Below are 21,737 nucleotides of genomic sequence, written 5' to 3' on the forward strand. Positions count from 1 at the left end.
TTCAGGACCTTTTAGAACATTTACACAGTTGAATGTGAGATTGCCAGCTTCCAGGGAAGTTTGAACATGTTGGGGTGCTCTTGATGTTTTTTTTTCTAAATTAATTTATCATGAATGGCTATATGCATAATCTATTTTGAGCAGTGATTCACTAAAATATATGTTGGGGTTTTCTGCCAGATTCTCTCAACAGGTTGCCTGTGCTTTTTTTTAGATTTTTATTTTAATTGGATTCATGAGTTTTATATCTGATGTTGTAATTTGCTTGAAGTACTCACTAATTTAGCAGTTAATGGCAGCCAAATACAGTGTCTCTTATGCCTCTGGAGAGATTTTATTCACAACTGGGGTTGATTTGTCACAATCAATTATGAGTTAAACAAGAAGCAGCCTGCGGGACTGTGCTGCAGAACTGCATCTCTGAGACAAGAGCAGCACAGCTGGTACCTGAGCATCACTCGATTCACCAACCAAAAGAGCAGAAAAATACTGCCGAGTGTGATGCTTAGACTTTTCCAAAATAGCAGATATGCTCTGCAAGTTATTACATATTTTTACAGCATTTTTCGTGCACCATTGACTGACCAGATTAAAGAATGGTATACGTCTTTTATGGTTTGCATTTTTCTTCCTGTAAAATAAATTTTAATCAAGTTCATTTAGTTTTGGGACCTTGTGTCTTAGGCAGGTACTTAAAATTAGATAAAGAAATTGTAATTATACAACCAAGAATGTAGCGTTGTATGTAATTCATTGCACTCCATATATTTTGGGTAATCTATATATATATATAGTATATCTATATATAGGTAATCTATATATATATAGTAGGGAAAAAACCTGCAGATGCTGGTTTATACCAAAGAAAGACACAAAATGCTAGAGTAAGTCGGCGGCTCAGACAGCATAAATTATGAAAATGGATAGCTGATGTTTTGGGTCAGGACTCTTCTTCAGACTTTGAATACTGCAAGCTGTGTGTCTTTATAATCATTTTTAAATCAACATAGGCAGCTTGCCTGGAGCTCCTGTGGAGATATTGTGTGGACCTCCCTGTGGAGATCTCTCCTGGAGGTCCCTGTGGAGATCTCTCCTGGACCTCCCTGTGGAGATCTCTCCTGGACCTCCCTGTGGAGATCTCTCCTAGACCTCCCTGTGGAGATCTCTCCTGGACCTCCTTGTGGAGATCTAGACCTCCCTGTGGCGATCTCTCATGGGCTTCCATGTGGAGATCTCTCCTGGACCTCCCTGTGGAGATCTCTCCTGGAGGTCCCTGTGGTGATCTCTCCTGGAGGTTCCTGTGGAGATCTCTCCTGGAGGTCCCTGTGGTGATCTCTCCTGGAGGTTCCTGTGGAGATCTCTCCTGGAGGTCCCTGTGGTGATCTCTCCTGGACTTTCCTGTGGTAATCTCTCCTGGGCGTCCCTGTGGTGTTCTCTCCCGGAGTTCCTGTGATGATGGAGCTTTCTTAACATTTGCTACTTTGGCACCTGAATTCAGTATTTCAACTTGTTTCACCTTTAGACCATTCTCTCCATTTTGAAGATATACTTTATTAATATAAAGCTCTTGTGCTCTCTGTACTGGCAAATGTCAATTTCTGAACATGGTTCAAGCTTTCAATGGATGTCATATTCCACTTCAGTAGACACAGAGATGTAGTATGAGGAGCCGACTGCTCTGTATTTATGATTAGAGTTTTCAGTGGAATTGTTCTACACCACAATATGTTTGGCCTTGTTCTGACCATTGCACGGTATGATAAATTTAAATCTCTTTTGAGCATAAACCTTGCATAAAGCTATAGTACAATTTCTGTATCTGATTTGCTGCTTGTTCATAGGATCTTTTTTCTGGAGCTTCCTGATGACGCTGTCATAGAACGTCTTTCAATGAGAATGGTTGATCGAACCACAGGCAAAAGGTCAGTGTTTAATTTTTTTGAAAACTATTGTCTAGTTTAGCCATTTTATATAATGCCTCATATATATTCAGCTTTAAGATCCATGTTATAGAGAATCATGACAAAACTGTGCCGAAGGCTTAGATGGGGCAGAATTTGTGAGGTGTGTCCAAGAGGGTTTCTTGAAACAGTATGTGGATAGTCCAACACAAGAAGGAAACATACTGATCTTGTGTTAGGAAATGAGCCTGGCCAGGTGACTGGTGTTTCAGTAGAAGAGCATTTTGTGGACTGTGATCGCAACTCCATAAGATTTAAGATTGTATGTAGGTTAATTGACTGGGTATATGTAAAAATTGTCCCTAGTGTGTGTATGATAGTGTTAGTGTGCGGGGATCACTGGGCGGTGCGGACTTGGTGGGCCGAAAAGGCCTGTTTCTGCGCTGTATCTGAAATATGAAAAAATAAAAAATATTGCTTTGAATAGGGAGAAGGCTGGACCCTGCGGGAAGACACTAAATATGAGTAAAGCAAAGTACGATGTTATTTGGTAGCTCGGGAGGGTAGACTGGGAGCAGTTGTTGTTGAGTAAGTACACAATTGATGTGTGGAACTTCTTCAAAGTCCAGTGATCTAGTAAGGAGGACGGATATGGATGGCGAAGTACGGGAACCTTGGATGACCAATAATATTGTAAATTTGGTCAAAAAGAAAAAGGAAGCGCATGCAAGATTTAAAAGGATGGAATCAAACAGGGCCTTTGGTGAATATAACAAAAGGAGGAATGAACTCAGCGGTTGATTAGAAAGGCCAAAAGGGACCACAAAATGGCTTTGGCAAGTCGGATTTAAAAAAATCCCAAAACTTTTTATACTTATGTTAACAACAAGAAGGTAACCAGGAAGGAGAAATATTACTCAAGGATAAAGGAGTGATGGACTAACTGAGTACTTTGATTTTGTTTTCACAAGGGAGAAGGACATGGAGGACAGTGAGATCAGAATGCTAATATGCATGGGCACTTTGGGTTTAAGCGAGGTGTTGGGACTCTTGAAGAGACTAGATCAGAACTGGTTTACTGCTGGAAGACAGAAGTTATGGTGGAAGGACAATATTCAGACTGGAGTTCTGTGACCAGTGAAGTTACACAGGGATCTGTGCTGTAACCTCTGCTGTTTGACATATATATAAATGACTCAGACATAAATGTAGATGAGTTGTCAAGTCAAGTCAAGTCAAATTTTATTTGTCACATACACATACACGATGTGCAGTGAAATGAAAGTGGCAATGCCTGCGGGTTGTGCACAAAAAAGAATTACAGTTACAGCATATAAATAAAGTTAATAAGTTACTATTAGTGTCGACAAAAATTTAGTCTCGGGTTATAAAAGTTGACAGTCCTGATGGCCTGTGGGAAGAAACTCCGTCTCATCCTCTCCGTTTTCGCAGCGTGACAGCAGAGCCGTTTGCCTGATCGTAGCATCTGGAACAGTCCGTTGCTGGGGTGGCAGGGGTCCCTCATGATCTTGCTTGCTCTGGATCTGCACCTCCTGATGTATAGGTCCTGCAGGGGGGCGGGTGTAGTTCCCATGGTGCGTTCTGCCGAACGCACTACTCTCTGCAGGGCCATCCTGTCCTGGGCAGAGCTGTTCCCAAACCAGACTGTAATGTTGCCGGACAGGATGCTCTCTACAGCCCCAGAGTAGAAGCAATGAAGGATCCTCAGAGACACTCTGAATTTCCTCAGTTGTCTAAGGTGGTAAAGGCGCTGCTTAGCCTTACCCACCAGTGCGGCAATGTGCGTTGCCCACGTCAGATCCTCTGTGATGCGGACTCCCAAGTATTTAAAACTGCTCACCCTATCCACAGTAGACCCATTTATCTCCAGTGGCGTGTACGTCCTTGGATGTTTAGCTCTTCTGAAGTCCACAATCAGCTCCTTTGTTTTAGTGACATTCAAGAGGAGGCTATTGTCCTGACACCAGAGTGCCAGATCAGCCACCTCCTCCCGGTAGGCCTTCTCATCGTTGTTGGAGATCCGGCCCACCACCACAGTGTCATCAGCAAACTTGATGATGGAGTTTGAGCTGAACCTGGCCCCACAGTCATGTGTGTACAGGGAGTACAGTAGGGGGCTAAGGACGCAGCCCTGGGGGGATCCTATGTTCAGGGTGAGGGAGCTAGATGTGTGTTCCCCCATCCTGACCACTTGGGGCCTGGCAGTGAGAAAGTCCAGGACCCAGGCACACAGAGGGGTGCTAAGCCCCAGTTCCAGCAGCTTCTCAACCAGTCTGCTGGGGACTATTGTGTTGAATGCTGAACTAAAGTCAATGAACAGCATCCTCACATAGCCCCCCTGGCTGTCCAGATGAGAGAGAGCGGTGTGTAGAACCTGGGAGACCGCATCATCCGTGGACCTGTTCGGACGGTAAATTTACGGATGAGTACATTTACAGATGACACCAAAACGGCTGGGCTGGTGGATTATCAGGAAGGCTGTCAAACTATGCAGCCGGATATGGATCAGCTGCAGAAAATGGTGGAGAAATGGTAGATGGAGTTTAATCCGAGCAAGTATGAGGTGTTACACTTTGGAAAGTTAGATGTAAGTGGAAAATACACAATTAATGACATGACCCTTAACAACATTGATGTACAGAGGGTCATGGGATCTGTCCATAACAGAAAGTGGCAACACAAATAGGTACAATTGTAAAGAAGGCATATGGTATGCTTGCTTTCATATGACTGGGCATTGAGTGCAAGAGTCAGGAAGTCATAATGCAGATTTATAGGACTTTGGTCAGGTTGTACTGTATTTGGAATATTGCATGCAGTTTTGGTTGCCCCATTACTGGAGGGATGTAGAGGCTTTGGAAAGGGTGCAAAGGTGGTTTACCAGAATGATGCCTGGATTTGGAGGCATTAGCCACGTGGAGAGGTTGGACAGACTTGGATTGCTGTCTGGAACGCCAGAGGTTGCAGGGAGACCTGATGGAAATGTCTAAAATTATGAGAGGCATAGATAAGGTTGACAGGCAAAAGCTTTTTTCCATATGGAAAAATCAAATATGAGAGGGCATTGTTTTAAAGTGGGACAACGTTTAAAGGAGATGTACGGGATAGTCTTTTTTACACAGAGGGTGGTGAGAGTCTGGAACATATTGCTGGGGATGGTGGTTGAGGCAGATACAATAATACAGATGGCATTTAAAAGATACATTAACAGATACAATGGCATTTAGGAGATGTTTGAATAGGCATGGCTATACCAGTTAAGTCTAGATGGCTCTTTTTTTAAATTCGAGGCAAGTTGAGGTGTGGATGGAGGGTTTTTCAGAAGTTGCTGTTTTAATTTCTGCAGAGACTTGACTCCAAGTCAACCACAACCATGCTTGACATGAGCTGGTTTTATCAATGTACATTCTGGTTTTCAAGACAGTGTTTGTGGTTTGAAGACTCCAAAAGACTTGAAACCATCTCCTGTGGAATGGGTTGAGCTGAAGGCTGCAATCTTTTTACAGATTCTTTCATTTTATTGGTGTCTTGAAATGTGCTGTTATATGGGGTAAAGTTCTGTCAGTCGCACCAGAACTTTGCTTAGATAGGCTGGAGAAATGGAAACAGTTGCTCCTGCCATTTTTCTGGATGTCTAACAAAGGCAAAGCAGGCAGTGGAGAACTTTTTGGCAAAGGTTTCTGTAGATGGTTATGCATGCAACCTATACTGTAGCTACCTTATCACCACTAACCACGCCCCATCCTATTAGTACAACTGTAGTCTCCTCCCTTTGTTCCACCCTTTTAGGTCCCGGTACGTCTGAAGGCTGGAGGCAGTCAGTGCTGGGACGTGTGTGCCATGTGCTATAATAAACTACCAGTAAAGGTTACAGTGTGTCAGAGAACACTCCTTTACATGGTGTCAGAAGTGGGATGCGAGCGTTTCCCGTTTACCGGTTTTCATTTATTTTGTTCCCGTTAGTGCCCAGTTTCGGGTTTCCCTCGATATGGCGTCCTCATGCCGAAAGCCATCTCCCCTTGTCTTCGATGCCGACATTGCGGAACGATGGTCGACTTTTGTGATGGACTACACTCACTACGTCAATATTGCGAACCGGAACGACCCAGCCGCGGTCAAAGCATCACTTTTGCTCAACCTGGCCGGTCCCGACGCAATGAAGAGAGCTCAAGCCTTTGTCTATGCACCAGCGGTCCTGGATGACAACGACCAGCCGGTCGAGCCAGCTGAATCGGCCGACGACCCGGTATGTCTTTTGCGCAAATTCGCGGAGCTATGCGACCTGCCCTCCAACCGTATACTGGAGCGGGCCAGGTTCTTCTCACGCAAGCAACAGCCGGATGAACCTGTTGAATGCTTCATTGCCGACCTGCGACACCTTGCCCAGCGGTGCCGATTCGAAACCATGCGCGACCAGCTCGTCAGAGACATTCTCGTTACCGGTATGGTCGATCAGAAGCTGCGTGCCGACCTGCTGCAACGGCCTGACCTAACCCTGACTCAAGCAATGCATGCGTGCCGCATTGCCGAAGTGGTCCACCATCCTCACGGACAGAGGGGGTCTGACAACCGAGCCGTAAATTTAACTGGAGTTGCTGGACAACGACGGATGAGGGAGAACTTTCGCCCTCCACAGCGGCCCGTTCGCACACCCCGGGACCCAAGATCTAACAAGTGTCCTAACTGCAGCTACGTACACTCCTCAGAATCACAGTGCCCAGCCCTTGGGAAGACATGCAATTTCTGCGGGAGAAGAAACCATTTTGCAGCTGCCTGCCGATCCCGTGGGAAAGTTCCCTCAGCTCCCAGACAACTCCTAGACAATCTTTTGCAGGTTGATAGCGAGATGGACTCTGAGCCCAGCTTTTCCACGGGAGATGTAAGTATTTACACTCTCCTCCACAGCCGATCTCGCCTCCCCGATCCTTCTGTGAACATAACTGTCAACAATAAGTGTTTCTCTGCTAAACTTGACACGGGGGCGAAGGTGAACGTAATGTCAACAAAGCTGTTCCACCGGATAAGGAATAATGAGCTGCTGATTGCCGACCGCTCTGTTTTGCGTGCCTATGGGGGAGAGGAACTAACACCTGTGGGGAGGGCGACCTTCCACTGCGTGCTGCAGGAAGGTTCCCAGGACCTGTCTTTCTTCATTCTGGACAGTGACTGTGTGACGTTGCTTAGCAACCGGGCATGCCAGGATCTTGGGCTGGTGTCGTTTAACCATACGGTCCACAAGGTGCAACCTGTGATGGATCCACTATGTGAGTACCCAGACCTGTTTGACGACAAGCTGGGGAAGCTGCCGGTGGTGTACAAGATCGCGACAGACCCATCTGTGGAGCCCGTGATCCGTCCACCCCACAGGGTGTCTTTTGCCATGAAGGGCAAAGTGGAGAATATGCTCAAGGACATGGTCAACATGGGAGTGCTGGAGGCTGTCAGCGATCCAACCGTATGGGTCTCCACCATGGTCGCCACGTTGAAGAAAGGAAAAAATGAGATACGGGTGTGCATTAACCCCAAGGACTTAAATATGGCAATTAAACGGCCCCACTACCCCATGAGGACTGTCGAAGATGTTGCCGCCCAGGTGGGACAAGCTACTGTGTTCTCCGTCCTCGATGCAAGGAGCTCGTTTTGGCAGATACCCCTGGACAAACGCTCCACGGATCTGACCACGTTCAGCACGCCCTTCGGCAGGTTTAAGTTTTTACGGATGCCGTTCGGCATCAACTCTGCCAGCGAGGTATTTCAGCGTTCTATGGAACAACTATTTGCAGGTCTGCCCTGCGCGATTATTGTGGATGACATTCTGGTCTATGGGAGGGACGTGGCCGAACATGACCACAACCTCCGGCGGATTTTGAACCGTGCCCGGCAGATAAATTTGAAGCTCAATCGGTCAAAGTGCAAGTTCCGGGTGCCTGAGGTCACATACGTCGGACACATCTTCACAGCCCAAGGGTTAAAGCCAGACCCGCAAAAGACCAGCGCCATCTCTGAGCTGCCGGCCCCGACTGACGCTGTCAGTCTGCAGCGCTTCCTGGGCATGGTGAACTACCTGGGGAAGTTTATCCCCGACCTCAGCGAGTTGAGCGCACCCCTGAGACAACTCACAAAGAAGGACATTGCCTGGGCATGGTTTCCACACCACCAGCAGGCGTTCGACCTGCTGAAGACGAGGCTGGTCAGCACACCAACACTAAGGTTTTTTGATCTGCTGCTTCCAATCGTGGTCACCTGCGACGCCTCCCGATTTGGACTGGGTGCTGCCTGCCTGCAACTCCACGCTGACGACTCGCTGCAGCCTATCTCCTATGCCTCTAGGACAATGACGGCCACAGAGCAACGCTATGCTCAGATAGAGAAGGAGCTGCTGGCGGTGGTTTTCGCGTGTTCGAAGTTTAGAGACTTCTTATTCGGCACCAGGTTCACCATTGAAACGGATCACCAGCCACTGGTGACAATACTTAATAAACCGATACACTGCGCTCCTGCCAGACTACAGCGGATGATGCTGCAGCTACAGCGCTTTGACTTTAAGATCGTATATAAGAGGGGCACCGAGATGCATGTGGCTGATGCACTGTCCCGGGCCCCCCGGACCTCCTGCGACCAGCACCCCTTCGAGCAGTCGGACTTACAGGTACTGAACGTCAACTTCGTCCCTTCTCACCAGCTGAAATGCCTGGTTGAACACACCGCAAACGACCCCGACCTGCAGCAGCTTGCTGCTGTCATCAAGCGCGGGTGGCCCACCAAGCGGAATTCGTTGCCTGCCAGCGTCCACCCCTATTTTTTGGTCCGCGATGAGTTAGTCCTCCGGGATGGTATTATTATCAAAGGGCACAAAGTTGTCATCCCGGAATCACTGCGTGGCTTGTATTTTGATGCCGCCCACATGGGACATCCCGGTGCAGATGCCACCATCTCACATGCCCAGGACCAGTACTACTGGCCGGCCATGGCTAAATACATCCAAGCCCGAGTCGATTCCTGTCCGGACTGTCACTCGCTTGCCCCGCATCAGCAAAGACAGCCACTTTTGCAGCAGCCTGCACCTGAAATGCCCTGGACTTCTCTGGCTGCCGACATTTTCGACTGGCGTGGTAAGCAATACCTTGTGCTAGTAGACTCTTACTCGAATTGGTTCGAGGTGGACTTCCTCCCTGCCATCACCTCCGAGATGGTGATCAGCAAGCTTCGCCGCCACTTTGCCACGTTTGGTTCCCCTGTCCGGCTGCAGACAGACAACGGTCGCCAGTTCACCAGCGCTGAGTTTCGAGCGTTTGCCACAAAGTGGAACTTTAATCATTTCACTAGCAGCCCGGAGTACCCTCAAAGCAATGGTCTAGCGGAACGGGCGGTCCGGAGCGCTAAGCACCTGCTTGAACAAACCCGCCTCTCGAACGGGGATTTCTATCAGTGTCTCCTGAACCTTCGCAACATTTCTCGAGACATTTCCATGGGATCCCCTGCCCAGCGACTCATGTCCCGAGTTGTCCGCCCTCCGATGCCTATTGCCCAGCAGTCCCTGATGCCTAAAGTCCTGCAGCCTGCTGATGTCCAGAAACGTATTGCCCAAAAACACGAGATCCAGCGACGGTCGCATGATAAATCCTGCCGCCCTCTTTCTCCACTGATGCCGGGACAGGTCGTCCGTTTGCAGACGTCCACCGGCTATTCCCGACTTGCCACCGTCGTCGGGTTTGACACCGCGCCACGTTCCTACCTCGTGGATTTCGAAGGGACTGTCTACAGACGCAGCCGCCAGCACCTGTTGGCGGTTAACGAGCCCAAACCACCTCCTGCGGTTCCGTATACCCCTCCATCGCGTGTCGAGCCTTCCTCCACTAACGTACCCTCTGCTCCCTGCATGCCACGGTCGGTCCTTTTGCCTCGGGTAGCCCCCCCTGCTCCTCCCGGGCTTGCTCCCCAGGCTCTGTTGTCCCCTGCAAAATCTTCTCTCTCTCCAACTTCAACTCGTTCTACCCCTTCATTTTCGCCTGGCTCTCCTGTGTCTCTCCGTTCCCCCTGCAAGCTGGGTTCTCCACCCAGCTTCTCTCCTCCTGTTTCTGTTCTTGTCCCCCCTCCTACTCTTTCGGGCGGGGAGGGTGAAGGTGCTGTGCGCACTCGCTCGGGTCGGATTGTAAAACCTCCGGCTCGCTACGGAGAATATGTCTAGCTTTGCAGGTACTGTATAATAATCCTGCTACTGTAGTAACTTGTTTGAATTGTAAGGGGAAGGATGTAGATGGTTATGCATGCAACCTATACTGTAGCTACCTTATCACCACTAACCACGCCCCATCCTATTAGTACAACTGTAGTCTCCTCCCTTTGTTCCACCCTTTTAGGTCCCGGTACGTCTGAAGGCTGGAGGCAGTCAGTGCTGGGACGTGTGTGCCATGTGCTATAATAAACTACCAGTAAAGGTTACAGTGTGTCAGAGAACACTCCTTTACAGTTTCTATTGTGAGTGTTTGGCATACAGATGAATTTGATGCACAAAACCAGCTCATGGCACCCCTGGCAGAAACTGACTTGGAGTGACAGGCAGCTCCGTAGCCCTAATGAAGTGGACATTTAATTCACTGTCTAATTTCAATCAGGTGACCAGCTCTGTGTGTTGACTAGCAGCATCATTCATGGACCATCAGAAAGCGCAGGGAGTGAAACACTGAACAATTCCTTTGTATAATTTGTAAATTAAACTGCCAGTCAGACTAGAAAGTATGGGCACCCATCTTCCACTTAAATATTTATTCCCTCCACAACCACCAGTACACAATGGCTACTTGGTGCAACATCCACAAGTGCACTAACAGCAACTTACTGAGATTTCTTGACAGTGTCTCCTATAACTGCAACCACCATGGTCAGCAGTCATATGAGAATGTCTTTGTGGGTATTCATATGGGAATGTGCAGCAGATGTTTGGGAATCTCGCTAACTGCAGTTTTCCCTTCAATTATCCTCACAAGGGAAAACATAGCATATCTGTTCAAAATTTTGGAACTCCTTTCCTATTAGCACTGTGGGAGTAATTCACCACAGGGACTCTGGTCATTCAAAGCAATCCACCAATTCTCAAGAGACCTAAATTCTGACCTTGATAATAATACCTAAACATCCCATAATAATATGATTGTTGATATTTTGCATCCTCCATCAAATGCCTATCGGGGAGCACAAACCCAGAAAATTGCCTCCAATTGTGTTCACCTCCAGCCAATCTCCACCAATAACTTAAGAATCTCAGACATTTACTCCTGTTTGCTTTCCATATCCTACAATGCACCCCTACCCCAGATTTCTAAATACCTCATTCCAACCCTTTAAAATTCCAAAATTCAACACCCATCCTCCACTCTTCCTAGATTTTAGGATCCTTCTTGCATTGGTTCAATATGATTGTGCCATCCAAAGTGCCCAGGCTGTGAAATCACCTGTCAATATACCCTCTGTGAATTTTGCTTACCAAAAACTCCTGCCTACCCCTCCTATTCTGGTGGGCTTGGACCCAAGACTGTGCAGTATATCAATTCTAATGCTTCTCCAGTACTTCTCATATTCCTCCATGTCTCTCACAGACAATTTCTGCAATTAAATATTCCCCATATTTCCCCATATCCCCATATTCATTCCTGAAGAAGGGTCTCGACCCGAAACATCACGTATTCATTTTCTCCAGAGATGCTGCCTGCCCTGCTGAGTTACTCCAGCTTTTTGTGTCTATTTTCCCCATACATATATTATTCCTATGTTTTAAGATTCTGATATCCTTGATCCTATTGGGTCAAACTTAACTTTAAAGTTTGCGAATCTGTTGAATCTGTCCTGTGGTGTTACTGGGATTGTGGGTAAAATCATAAACTAAAGACGAGTCATCCTGGTTGAATCCAGTTATGTTCTAAATTAAGTTCAAAGAAAGTACTGCATCTCACAGGTGCAGTGATATCCTATGAATAGCAGGCAATGGAGGAAATAAAACTGAATAATTAATTACACACAATTTTCCTTGCTTCAGGGGCATAATAAAATTAGGTGTTCGATTGTTAATTTAAAATGTTGTGTTACAGACAGGACCCACCAACAGTTTCTCAAAGGTCTAGACAACAAATTAATAAAACATTGAAGTCTATGACTGTACACACAATTACAGCTTCAACTTACTGTTTCATCCTGCAGGTTTTATTGTGGCATTTATGTCACTATTAGAACAACCTAGAACACATAGGTGTTTCCTGTAGTGATGACTAATCGAGATGTCTCCTGTGGTGTCATGAGACAATTGCATTCAGTTAATAATTGACCGAGTTGATGCCCAGGAACTGTGTCATGTTGTACACTTTAATGATACAAGTTATTTGCAAGCAGCTAACAATTGTAAACTACAGGGTGTTTAAAAATAGAAGAGTTTCTACTGAATTATGATGCAGTTGAACTATTAGAAGAGTTACTTAGAACAGGACCAGCACAGGAACAGGTCCTTAGGACCATGATGAATGTGCGGAACATAATGACCAATTAAAGTAATCCCTTCTGCTTATGCATAATCTATATCCATCCATACCATGTGCCTATCTAAAAGCCTCTTAAATGTCACCATTGCATCTGCTTCAATCACCACCTCTAGGCACCCACGACTCGATTTTAAAAAAACTGGCCGCATACATCTCCTTTATACATTCCCTCTCTCAATGCCCTCTAGTATTTGATATTTTCACCCTGGGGAAAAAGTTTCTGACTGGACCCCAACTATGCTCCCTATCATTTTATAAAATTCTAGCAGGTCTCCCCTCAGGCTTTGACGGTCTAGAGAAAACAATACAAGTATGTCTAACCTCTCCTCAGAGCTCATCCCCTCAAATCCAGGTAGTATTCTGCTAAGATCTTGTGCACCTTCTCCAAAGTCTTCACATCCTTCTGTAATGGGGCAACAGAACTGTACGTAATACTCCACATGCGACATAACATGAGCTTTATAATGCTGCAGCATGAATTCTTAATTCTTATGCTCAATACCACAACCAATGAATGCAAACATACCTTGCATCTTTTCCACTCTACCTGTGTTGCTGTTTTGAATGAGCTACGAACCTGGAGCTCCTGATCCCTTGGTATGTCAATGCTCGTAAAGGTCCTGCCATTAACTGTATACTTTCCTCCTACATTTGACATCCAAAGTGCAATACTCGCACTTGCCTGTATTAAACTCCATCTGTCATTTCTCCCCCTCTCCCCATATATGATCTATATCCTGTTGCTTTCCTATACAGCCTTCTTCACTGTCTGCAACAATTTTTGTATTGTCTGCTAACTTGCTAACTAATCCAGCTACATTTTTGTCCAAGTCATTTATATCTCTTGTAACAACTTAGAGCCTAGCACAGATCTCTGTAGAACAACACTGGTCATAGACAACGCAGCCAGAATAACACTTCCACCACAACCCTCTGTTTTCTATAGATAAGCCAGTTCTGAATCCAAAATGTGAATCTCAAGTGTGAATCCCATACTGTATATCTTAATTTTGTGGTTCGGCCCACCATGAAGGACTTTGTCAAATACTTTGTCCATATAAATACCATTGAATGGTGTTCCCTATACATCACTCTAATCATCTCCTCAAAATCCTTAAACAAGTTTGTAAGATTATGATCTGCCCCACACAAGGCCATGCTGATTGTTCCTAATTTGCCCATGTTTTCCAAAGGCGAGGAAATCCTTTCCCTATGAAACTTTTCCAATAGCTTCTCCTTGGTGTGAGGCTCAGATGCTTATAATCTCCTAGATTATCCCTATATTACTTAAACAACAGAATGAATTAAACAGAACAGAACAGAACAACTTAAACCTACTCTCTCATCCTCCCAGGACCTCACCTGTGGCTAGGACGGATACAAAGATCCTCTTTGTCAAGGCTGCAGCAATTTCTTCTTTTGCCTCTCTCAATAACCTAAAATAGAACTCATCAGGCCCTGGGGACCTTTAGGAGCATTGATGTGCAGAGCAATCTTGGGGTGCAAGCCCATAGCCATAGTGGCAACATAGTTGATAGGATGGTCACGAAGATATATGGTCTTCATCAGTCAGGGCCCCAAGTATAAAAACTGGCAATTTATGTGGCAGCTGTAGAATGCTTTGATTTGGCCACATTCATGCCAGGGTTAGCAGTTGAAGAGATACAATAGCAATGTTTAAGAGGCATTTCGGCAGACATATGAACAGTCAGAGAATAGAAAGATGGGGACCATGTGCAGGCAGATGAGATTCGTTAGATGAGCATTATGGTTAGCACGGACAGAGTGGGCCAAAGGGAATGTTTCTGTGGCATCCTTTCTATGTTCTAAGTACTTAACTGGCTGTAAAGACCATAACAGAACCATGAAGATGCAAGTATTTCTTTGCAATATATATGGCATATCATTGATAACCATACAGAAAGAGTCTTTGGTTTAATCCACTCTGGCTCTTATCATGCGCAGGAGACAAAAAAAAAGAGAGCAAAGATTGAGATATTATTTTTATGCTGTGTGACTTTGGAATCCATGCAATGTGAAATGGGTTGAGAGGGATCTGATGAGATTGCATACAAATGGTAATTTCCGAAACCTGTAATTTTGTATTACTGTAAAATAAATTAACATCACAAACATTTTTTTTCTTTCTATCTCTCAGTTTTGGAGTTACAAAATCCAGTAAACTTCTTTCATTAGGACATAACCTTTAGATTGATGAATTGAACACATGATGCTGGACGAACTCGGTGGGTCAGGCAGACAATGTTTCGGGTCAGGACACTTCGTCATATTGAAAGTTCCCACTCCAAAATGTCACCTGACCATTCCCTCCCAAGGTGCTGCCTGACCCACTGGATTCCACCAGCATTTTGTTTTTTTGCTCAAGATTCCAGCATATGCAGTTTCTCGTCATTTCTTTCATAATTGTGGTGTCACTGCCAACTGGAAATGCCTCTATGTTTACTCAATAAACCCTTAAAGGCTGTTTTCTGATATCACTCAATATTGCCCTTTCTAGAGAAAGGAACCTTAGTCTGTTCAATACTTCCTTGTAGTTAGCATCACTCTCCAAATCTTTTTTTGCACATCCTCTGTTATCTTTCTAGTCTTGTTGTGATATGGAGAACAAAACTGCGCTGTTTTCTGATCAATGTTTCATAAGAGCTTCATCTAACCTCTTCTTTTCACTAACATGAAAATAAAGCTTTCTTTATTTTCAGGTGATCAAGCTGCGTTGCTATTGTAGAGACGTGTGTATCAATGTTCCTATTTCACTCTGTTCCTATCTCCTTTACACAATTATTTTCCAAGGATAAAGTTGGCTTTCTAGTCTCCCAACCAAAATGTACTTGTATAATTATTGATGTTGTTTCCCAATTACAAATCTATTCCAATAACGTTATAGTCTTCCTCCCATTTATCTCAGGCTGACATCTGAAATAGCTCCCTCACCCTATTTCCCTCAATTCAGCAAAATCACCCAAATCTGAAATTGTGTTACTGATCCCATCAAAATTATTTCTGCAAATACTGAATATGATCCCTGCATCAAACCATGTGTCAAACCATTCACATCATTTGTCAATAACATTACTCACTGTTTTCCTTTCAGTCGCCTGTTATGTTCCCATTCTATTTCTTGCTCCTTGACAGCACGGTATCTGTTGAAGGATTTTTGGAAAGCCAAATATATTATTTCTGCTACAGTACCCTCACCTATCTTCACTGCTATTTCAAAACAAAAATGAGATTGTTCAGGCATGGATATCTTTTATTGCATTTTTCAGTAAATATTCCATTCCCTTCTCTGTTCCTGACAACTGGTTGCCAATATGAGTCTTTTTTTTTACAATGGAATTGGATGATGGAATTGAAGGCTTGGTGGCCAGGTTTGCAGTTGATACAAAGATAGGTGGAGGGGCAGGTAGTGTAGAGAAAGCAGGGACTCTGCAAAAGTACGGACAGGTTGGGAGAGTGGCTGAGAAGTGGCATATGGAGGTCAGCGTAGCAAGGTGTGGAGCCATGCATTTTGGTAGTAGGAATAAAGGCGTAGAACTTTCTAAATGGGGAGAGAATTCAGATATTGAAGTTGCAAAGGGACTTGGTGTGCTGATGCAGGATTACCCAAAAAGTTAATTTGCACATCGAATCGGTAGTGAGGAAGGCAAATGCAATGTTAGCATTTATTTCAAGAGGGTTAGTATATAAAAGCAGGGATGAAGTGCTGAGGCTTCATAGGGCACTGGTCAGACCGCATTTGGGGTATTGTGAGCAGTTTTGGGCCCCACATCTGAGGAAGTGCGCCGGCACTCCAATGTGCCGGCATTGGAGAGGGTCTTGAGGAGGCTTACGAGAATGATCCCAGGGATGATTGGATTAACATATGATGAGTATTTGACAACACTGCGCCTGTACTTGCTAGAGTTTAGAAGGATGAAGGGGGACCTCATCGAAACTTACCAAATAGTGAAAGGCCTGGATAGAATGGATGTGGGGAGGATGGTTCCACTAGTGGGAGAGTCTAGGATCAGAGGCCATAGTCTCAGAATAAAAGGACCTACCTTTAGAAAGGAGATGTGGAATTTCTTTAGTCAGAGGGTGATGAATCTGTGGAATTCATTGCCACAGAAGTTTGTGGAGGCCAAGTCAATGAATATTTTTAAGATGGAGATTGATAGGTTAATTATTAGTGCGGGTGTCAGGGGTTATGGGGAGAAGGCAGGAGAATGCGGTTGAGAGGGAAAGATAGATCAGCCATGATTGAATGGTGGAGTAGACCTGATGGGCCAAATGGTCTAATTCTGCCCCTACAATTTATGAATTTTTAATTTCCTCAAATCTCTGAGTGTGAATCTAACAGTAGGTTGTGTTTTAACTGACATCCTCTTTTACAACACATTATAATACCTCTCAGTTTAAATGATCAGTGACGGGGCAGCAGTAAGAGATATAGGCAATAGGTTAACATAGTTAACGTAGCTCAAAATTTTCATAAGTTTCTGTCGCCTTTCTTAATTGGCTAAATACTTAATGCAAAAATTTATTTCCAAAACATCAATTAAGGTGGGCATTCTAATTGCAATATCTGCTGCTGATGAGCTCTCTGTGACATCCGCTATGCTTTTCTTTTACATTTGATTTATCTTTATGTTTAATTAAACCAACTACAATTACACAACCTGATAAATTATTTACAGCAATACTAATTTTTTGTCAAATATAATTAACAAAACAATAATATGCATTAACTAATCAGCCGAGTTCTATTTACTCTAGCACAGGTCAGCATGATGCTCAAAAAGTTATGTTATTTATTACACAAAATTTAATTCATCATTACAATTATTATCTCAATTTAAATTGTCATGTGATTGAGCATAAATATCTGCAATAGATCTGGTTATTATCTTTAATGTGTTTTGCATAATTTTAATATCCTCAAAGTTGTTTGAATATTGTACGGCAATGTTTAGATTTATCTTAATCAATTTCTCTGCCAGGGTAGCATTTGATATTTTCAGCACTTTTCTTAATATTAACTGGTATAATATTAACATGACATGGATTTTCTCCTTGACTGTGAACCACACAATAAAATTATTACATTTTCAAAGTGACATATTGTTAGATTTTTGCAAAGATGAGATGTTTATGGAAATTTATGCTGTAAGAGTGAATACAGATTAAAAACTATTTGCGACAAATACTTAGGACAAATTTTTAGAAATATTCAGAATAATCTTGGCAACCCACAAATACTGGAAATCCTAATAGTTATTATCTAGTGAAATTGAAAGGACCAAGTTCTGTGATATAATTTTTTTGTCGTCTTTTTGTTTTCTAGATATCATTCCATCTACAAACCAGCACCAAACAGTGGGGTTTACAGTCGTTGTAAAATAAATCCTAAGGATTTTGAAGAAAATGTGCAGAAAGCACTGGAAGTATATCATGCCAACATTTCTGAGTTGGAGCAATTCTACAGACCTGTCATACGTGTCAATGCAGACCAAGATCCTCACACGGTGTTTGAGTACATTGAGAGCTGTATTGTCAAACCTTTGCCAAAGCAACCAAATGCCTTTATTTAAATAATATTTCAAAGAAAGCAACTGTGATGTCTTTACAACAGTTTGTACCCAACATTTTAAAATCTCACTGAAAGTCATTTATTTAACAATAAAATGACCTACCCTAAAATATGCATTGCTTCCAAATAATCAATCAGATACAGTATTATCCGACAATACATTCTCACAGCTTACATGTATATCTTTGGAAATTACGGTCCATAGGGATGATTGTGATAAACAAGTTCTCGGGTCGATTTCTCTCTGTTCATTATTAACATCATGTATTTTTGCTTCAGGATCTTACACGTTACTATACCATAAAAACATCAGTCAGGGTTGTAATACTCTGCATCCTGATTTCCTTGCATAAAAACACTTCCAGACCTCTTGATTGGAGGGGAATTATATTAGTGTCAAACAAGTCGAACCAAGATGAATTCAAGAGTTTGGTACCCTTGTGCCTGAACCTGAAAATATGCGTTCACTGGCCTCTGAATCTTACATGTGATTTTACTCTCGAAATTTATTATTTTGCTTCATTAACTCTACTGGGATACTTACATAACAATGTGACCTAAGCGTAGAGCCTATCAAAGAAATAGGAAATAAATGACATTTATTTATTAGTCATTTAAATATATGCTGGTTTTATTGATGAAGCTGCTGCCATCACTGACACTGCTGCATCGGCTGATGATAAAAAGCATTAAGCAAATATACCAATTATGCAATATGCTATTCTCTTAATGACAGATCTTTGTAGTAAAGCTGCTTTATGCAGTCTCCATTTTTCTTCACTTTGGCGAGTACACAGATGAATGCAAACAAGAAACTGGGCTCCCTCCGACTGCTCCTTTCTATGTTGTACAAGCAGACTCAGGTCAGTCAGTGACCTTCTGGTATCCACTGGGAGAAAGCACTGAGAACAAGCATTGAGCCGTGTGGCAGCAGAACAAGTTAATACTCTTGTTTAACGATCCCTTGGAAATGGAGAACAACAGAGATTGCTCTTCGTTATAACTATGTACCAAGTCAGCCTAATTATAGTTCTGGGTATTAAACGCAGACAATGTTTGCCAATGCTTTGTTTTTGAAGCAGTTGTGCTTTCCTCTGCACAGAAAGGTAATTAATGATGGTAATTAATGCACAGGGGTATTTTTAGACTCTTGTAAATGCTACTTTATGTTCCAAATACCGATCTGAAAATTAAAACCCAAATCAAACTACATTTTAAGAGGTCCTCTAGAGGTTAATACTATCTGCCTTTATCGAGCAGGCTGATTGTGTGCATGAGCAGAGACCTCTCCCGAGGAGGATTGCACAATCCACCTGGTCCTTAAAATATAAGATACAATAAACCAGGTTTTCTTGTAAAAACAAACCACAACTTGTGTTTTTGTTCTATATACTTCCCTCTTATTATTGTACATATTCTCTCTAGGTGATGCATTGTAACGTCTCCACTGCATGGATGCTTGTTAGGGAAAGTACTGCAGGCCATATTTCTGAGAAATGAATGATTAATTTTTTTCCAATTTACAAGAGCATTGTTGTTAAAATTCAATAGCAGAAATTCCCATGTAGTGAACAGCTAGTTCAGAATAATTACATTCACAGTGAAGATCTCTACTGCACTAACAATATTAATGTCAACAGGCGTTTTAAAAGGGCAATTACAGTAAACCTTTACAGTGTCATTGAGATTGTCATTCTTCCTATTTAAATGTGTGGTCTCTGTAGGAATTACAGGAAAATGTATTTGCCCACAACAATGTTTGTTGAAGTCTAATAAAATGCTCTAATTAATTTGGTTCATAAATGATATGCCAAATCTTTTTAAAAAACAGCAAATTGAACAAGTGCTAAATTAAAACCAGTCGTGTATTTATTGTGACACCCACAAAGTTAAAATGCCTTTCTTTTTTCCTAATTCCATTTCTTTCATCTTTTAAAAAAAAATCTTGTCTCCCACTCCTAACAATTATCTCTGTATCAGTCCTAAACCTTTGCAAACAGGGTACATTAATTTGTATTTCATTGGATGCAGAATCCTCCAGTGCCATATTACCCATTTCCAAGCTTGTATTTCTCATACCTGTATAATGTATGCAAACAAGAAACTGGCAACATCTTTTTCTAATCCATAATTCAGTCACAGTGGAATGGCATATAATTTAATTCTTCACTCTATCCAGTCTTATTCCAAATCTCTGAGGAGAATCTTCCCCAACACATTAAATGAACACAATACAACTCTTTCCTATCCCTACATTCTTGGATTTCTCTTTTCCTCAATAAGATTTACTCACATTTGGAAAATCGTGGATTTCTCTGGAATAGTCACTGTGGCTATGTATGAAAAATGGCCCATTTATATATTTACAATTTTTGAGGTGACAAAGATGATTGATAAGTAGAGCAGTGGATGTTGTCACATGGACTTTATTAAAGCATTTCAGTCCCTCATGGTCTGAATAATGGTCCTGACCCAAAATGTCACCATTCCCACCACAGATGCTGCCTGACCTACTGAGTTCCTCCAGCACTTTGTATTTTACTCTTCACGGTTGGCTGTTGCAGAAGATGAAGATGCATGGGATCCGCGCAACTTAGATTGGATATAGGCAGGTGGGACATTTTGGTCAGTGTGCACAAGTTGGGCCAAAGGGCGTGTTCCTTAGCTGTATGACTAATATGAAATCGGACAAGACCTTTGAGGAATATAAAGCAAGTAGGAAAAAAACAAACAGGTGATTAGAAGGGCCAAAGGGGGCCGTGAATGGAAGGAAATCCCAAGGCTTTTTATTTAACATTTAAAACAGAGTAACCAGGGTGAAGGTAGGACCACTCAAGAATAATGGAGGAAATTTGTGCTTGGAGATACTAAATGAGTACTTTGCATCTGTATTCATTAAGGACAAGGAGATCAGTGTGGATAATATGAATATATTGGGGCAGTTTGAAATCAAGAAGGAAGCTTCCTGAAGGGCATTAAGGTGAATAAATCCAGAGGCCCTGATGTGATCTACCCCTGGTTATTCATAGAGGTAAAAGAGAAAACGGCAGGAGCCTTGGCGAAGATCTGTGCATCTTCTCCAGCCACAGGTGAGATTCTGGAGGACTGGAGAGTAGACAATGTTGTTCCTTTCTTTAAAAAGGGAAGTAGATAGTCCAGGGAATTCTAGGTCAGTGAGCCTCACATCAGTGGCAGGGAAGCTTTTGGAGAGGTTTCTTTGGGATAGGATTTAATCCTATTTGGAAGAGAATATGTTAATTACAGACAGCCAGCATGGTTTTTACACTGAAGGTCATGTCTTATGAACTTGATTGAGTGTTTTTAGTTGTCAAAGGTGATTGATGAGATGGTGGTGGATGCTGTCAACATGGAGTTTAGTAAGGCATTTGATAAAGTCCACCAAGTTAGGTTGATCCAGAAACTTTAGATACATCGATTCATAGTGACTTAGTCATATGGATTCAAACCAGTTTACTAATAGGGATTTGTGCTGGGACCTCTATTGTTTGTGATATATATAAATGACATGGAATTAAATGTAGATGGGTTGGTGAATAAGATTGCAAATTACATCAAAATTGTTGGAATTGTGGCCAAAGTATACAAATAATGGCAAGACCCTTAACAGCATTGATGAAGAGAGGGATCATAGGGTCTAAGTCCATAGCTCTCTGAAAGTGGCACTTAAGTAGATGG

General features: G+C 43.1%; 1 protein-coding gene across 2 annotated transcripts in view; it reads left to right on the forward strand.

Moving 5' to 3' along the window:
* Positions 1-19,691, forward strand: part of ak8 (adenylate kinase 8) — a 105,687-nt gene extending 85,996 nt beyond the window's left edge. For both annotated transcript variants that reach the window (XM_078425877.1, XM_078425876.1), the window contains 2 exons: positions 1,842-1,922; positions 17,796-19,691. In XM_078425877.1, the coding sequence (XP_078282003.1) occupies positions 1,842-1,922; positions 17,796-18,042 (328 nt within the window). In that variant the 3' untranslated portion in view covers positions 18,043-19,691. The remainder of the gene's footprint in view (positions 1-1,841; positions 1,923-17,795) is intronic.
* Positions 19,692-21,737: the final 2,046 nt, after the last annotated feature.

This window comes from Rhinoraja longicauda, chromosome 31 (genome assembly GCF_053455715.1).
Source record: "Rhinoraja longicauda isolate Sanriku21f chromosome 31, sRhiLon1.1, whole genome shotgun sequence".
Classification (NCBI taxonomy): domain Eukaryota; kingdom Metazoa; phylum Chordata; class Chondrichthyes; order Rajiformes; family Arhynchobatidae; genus Rhinoraja; species Rhinoraja longicauda.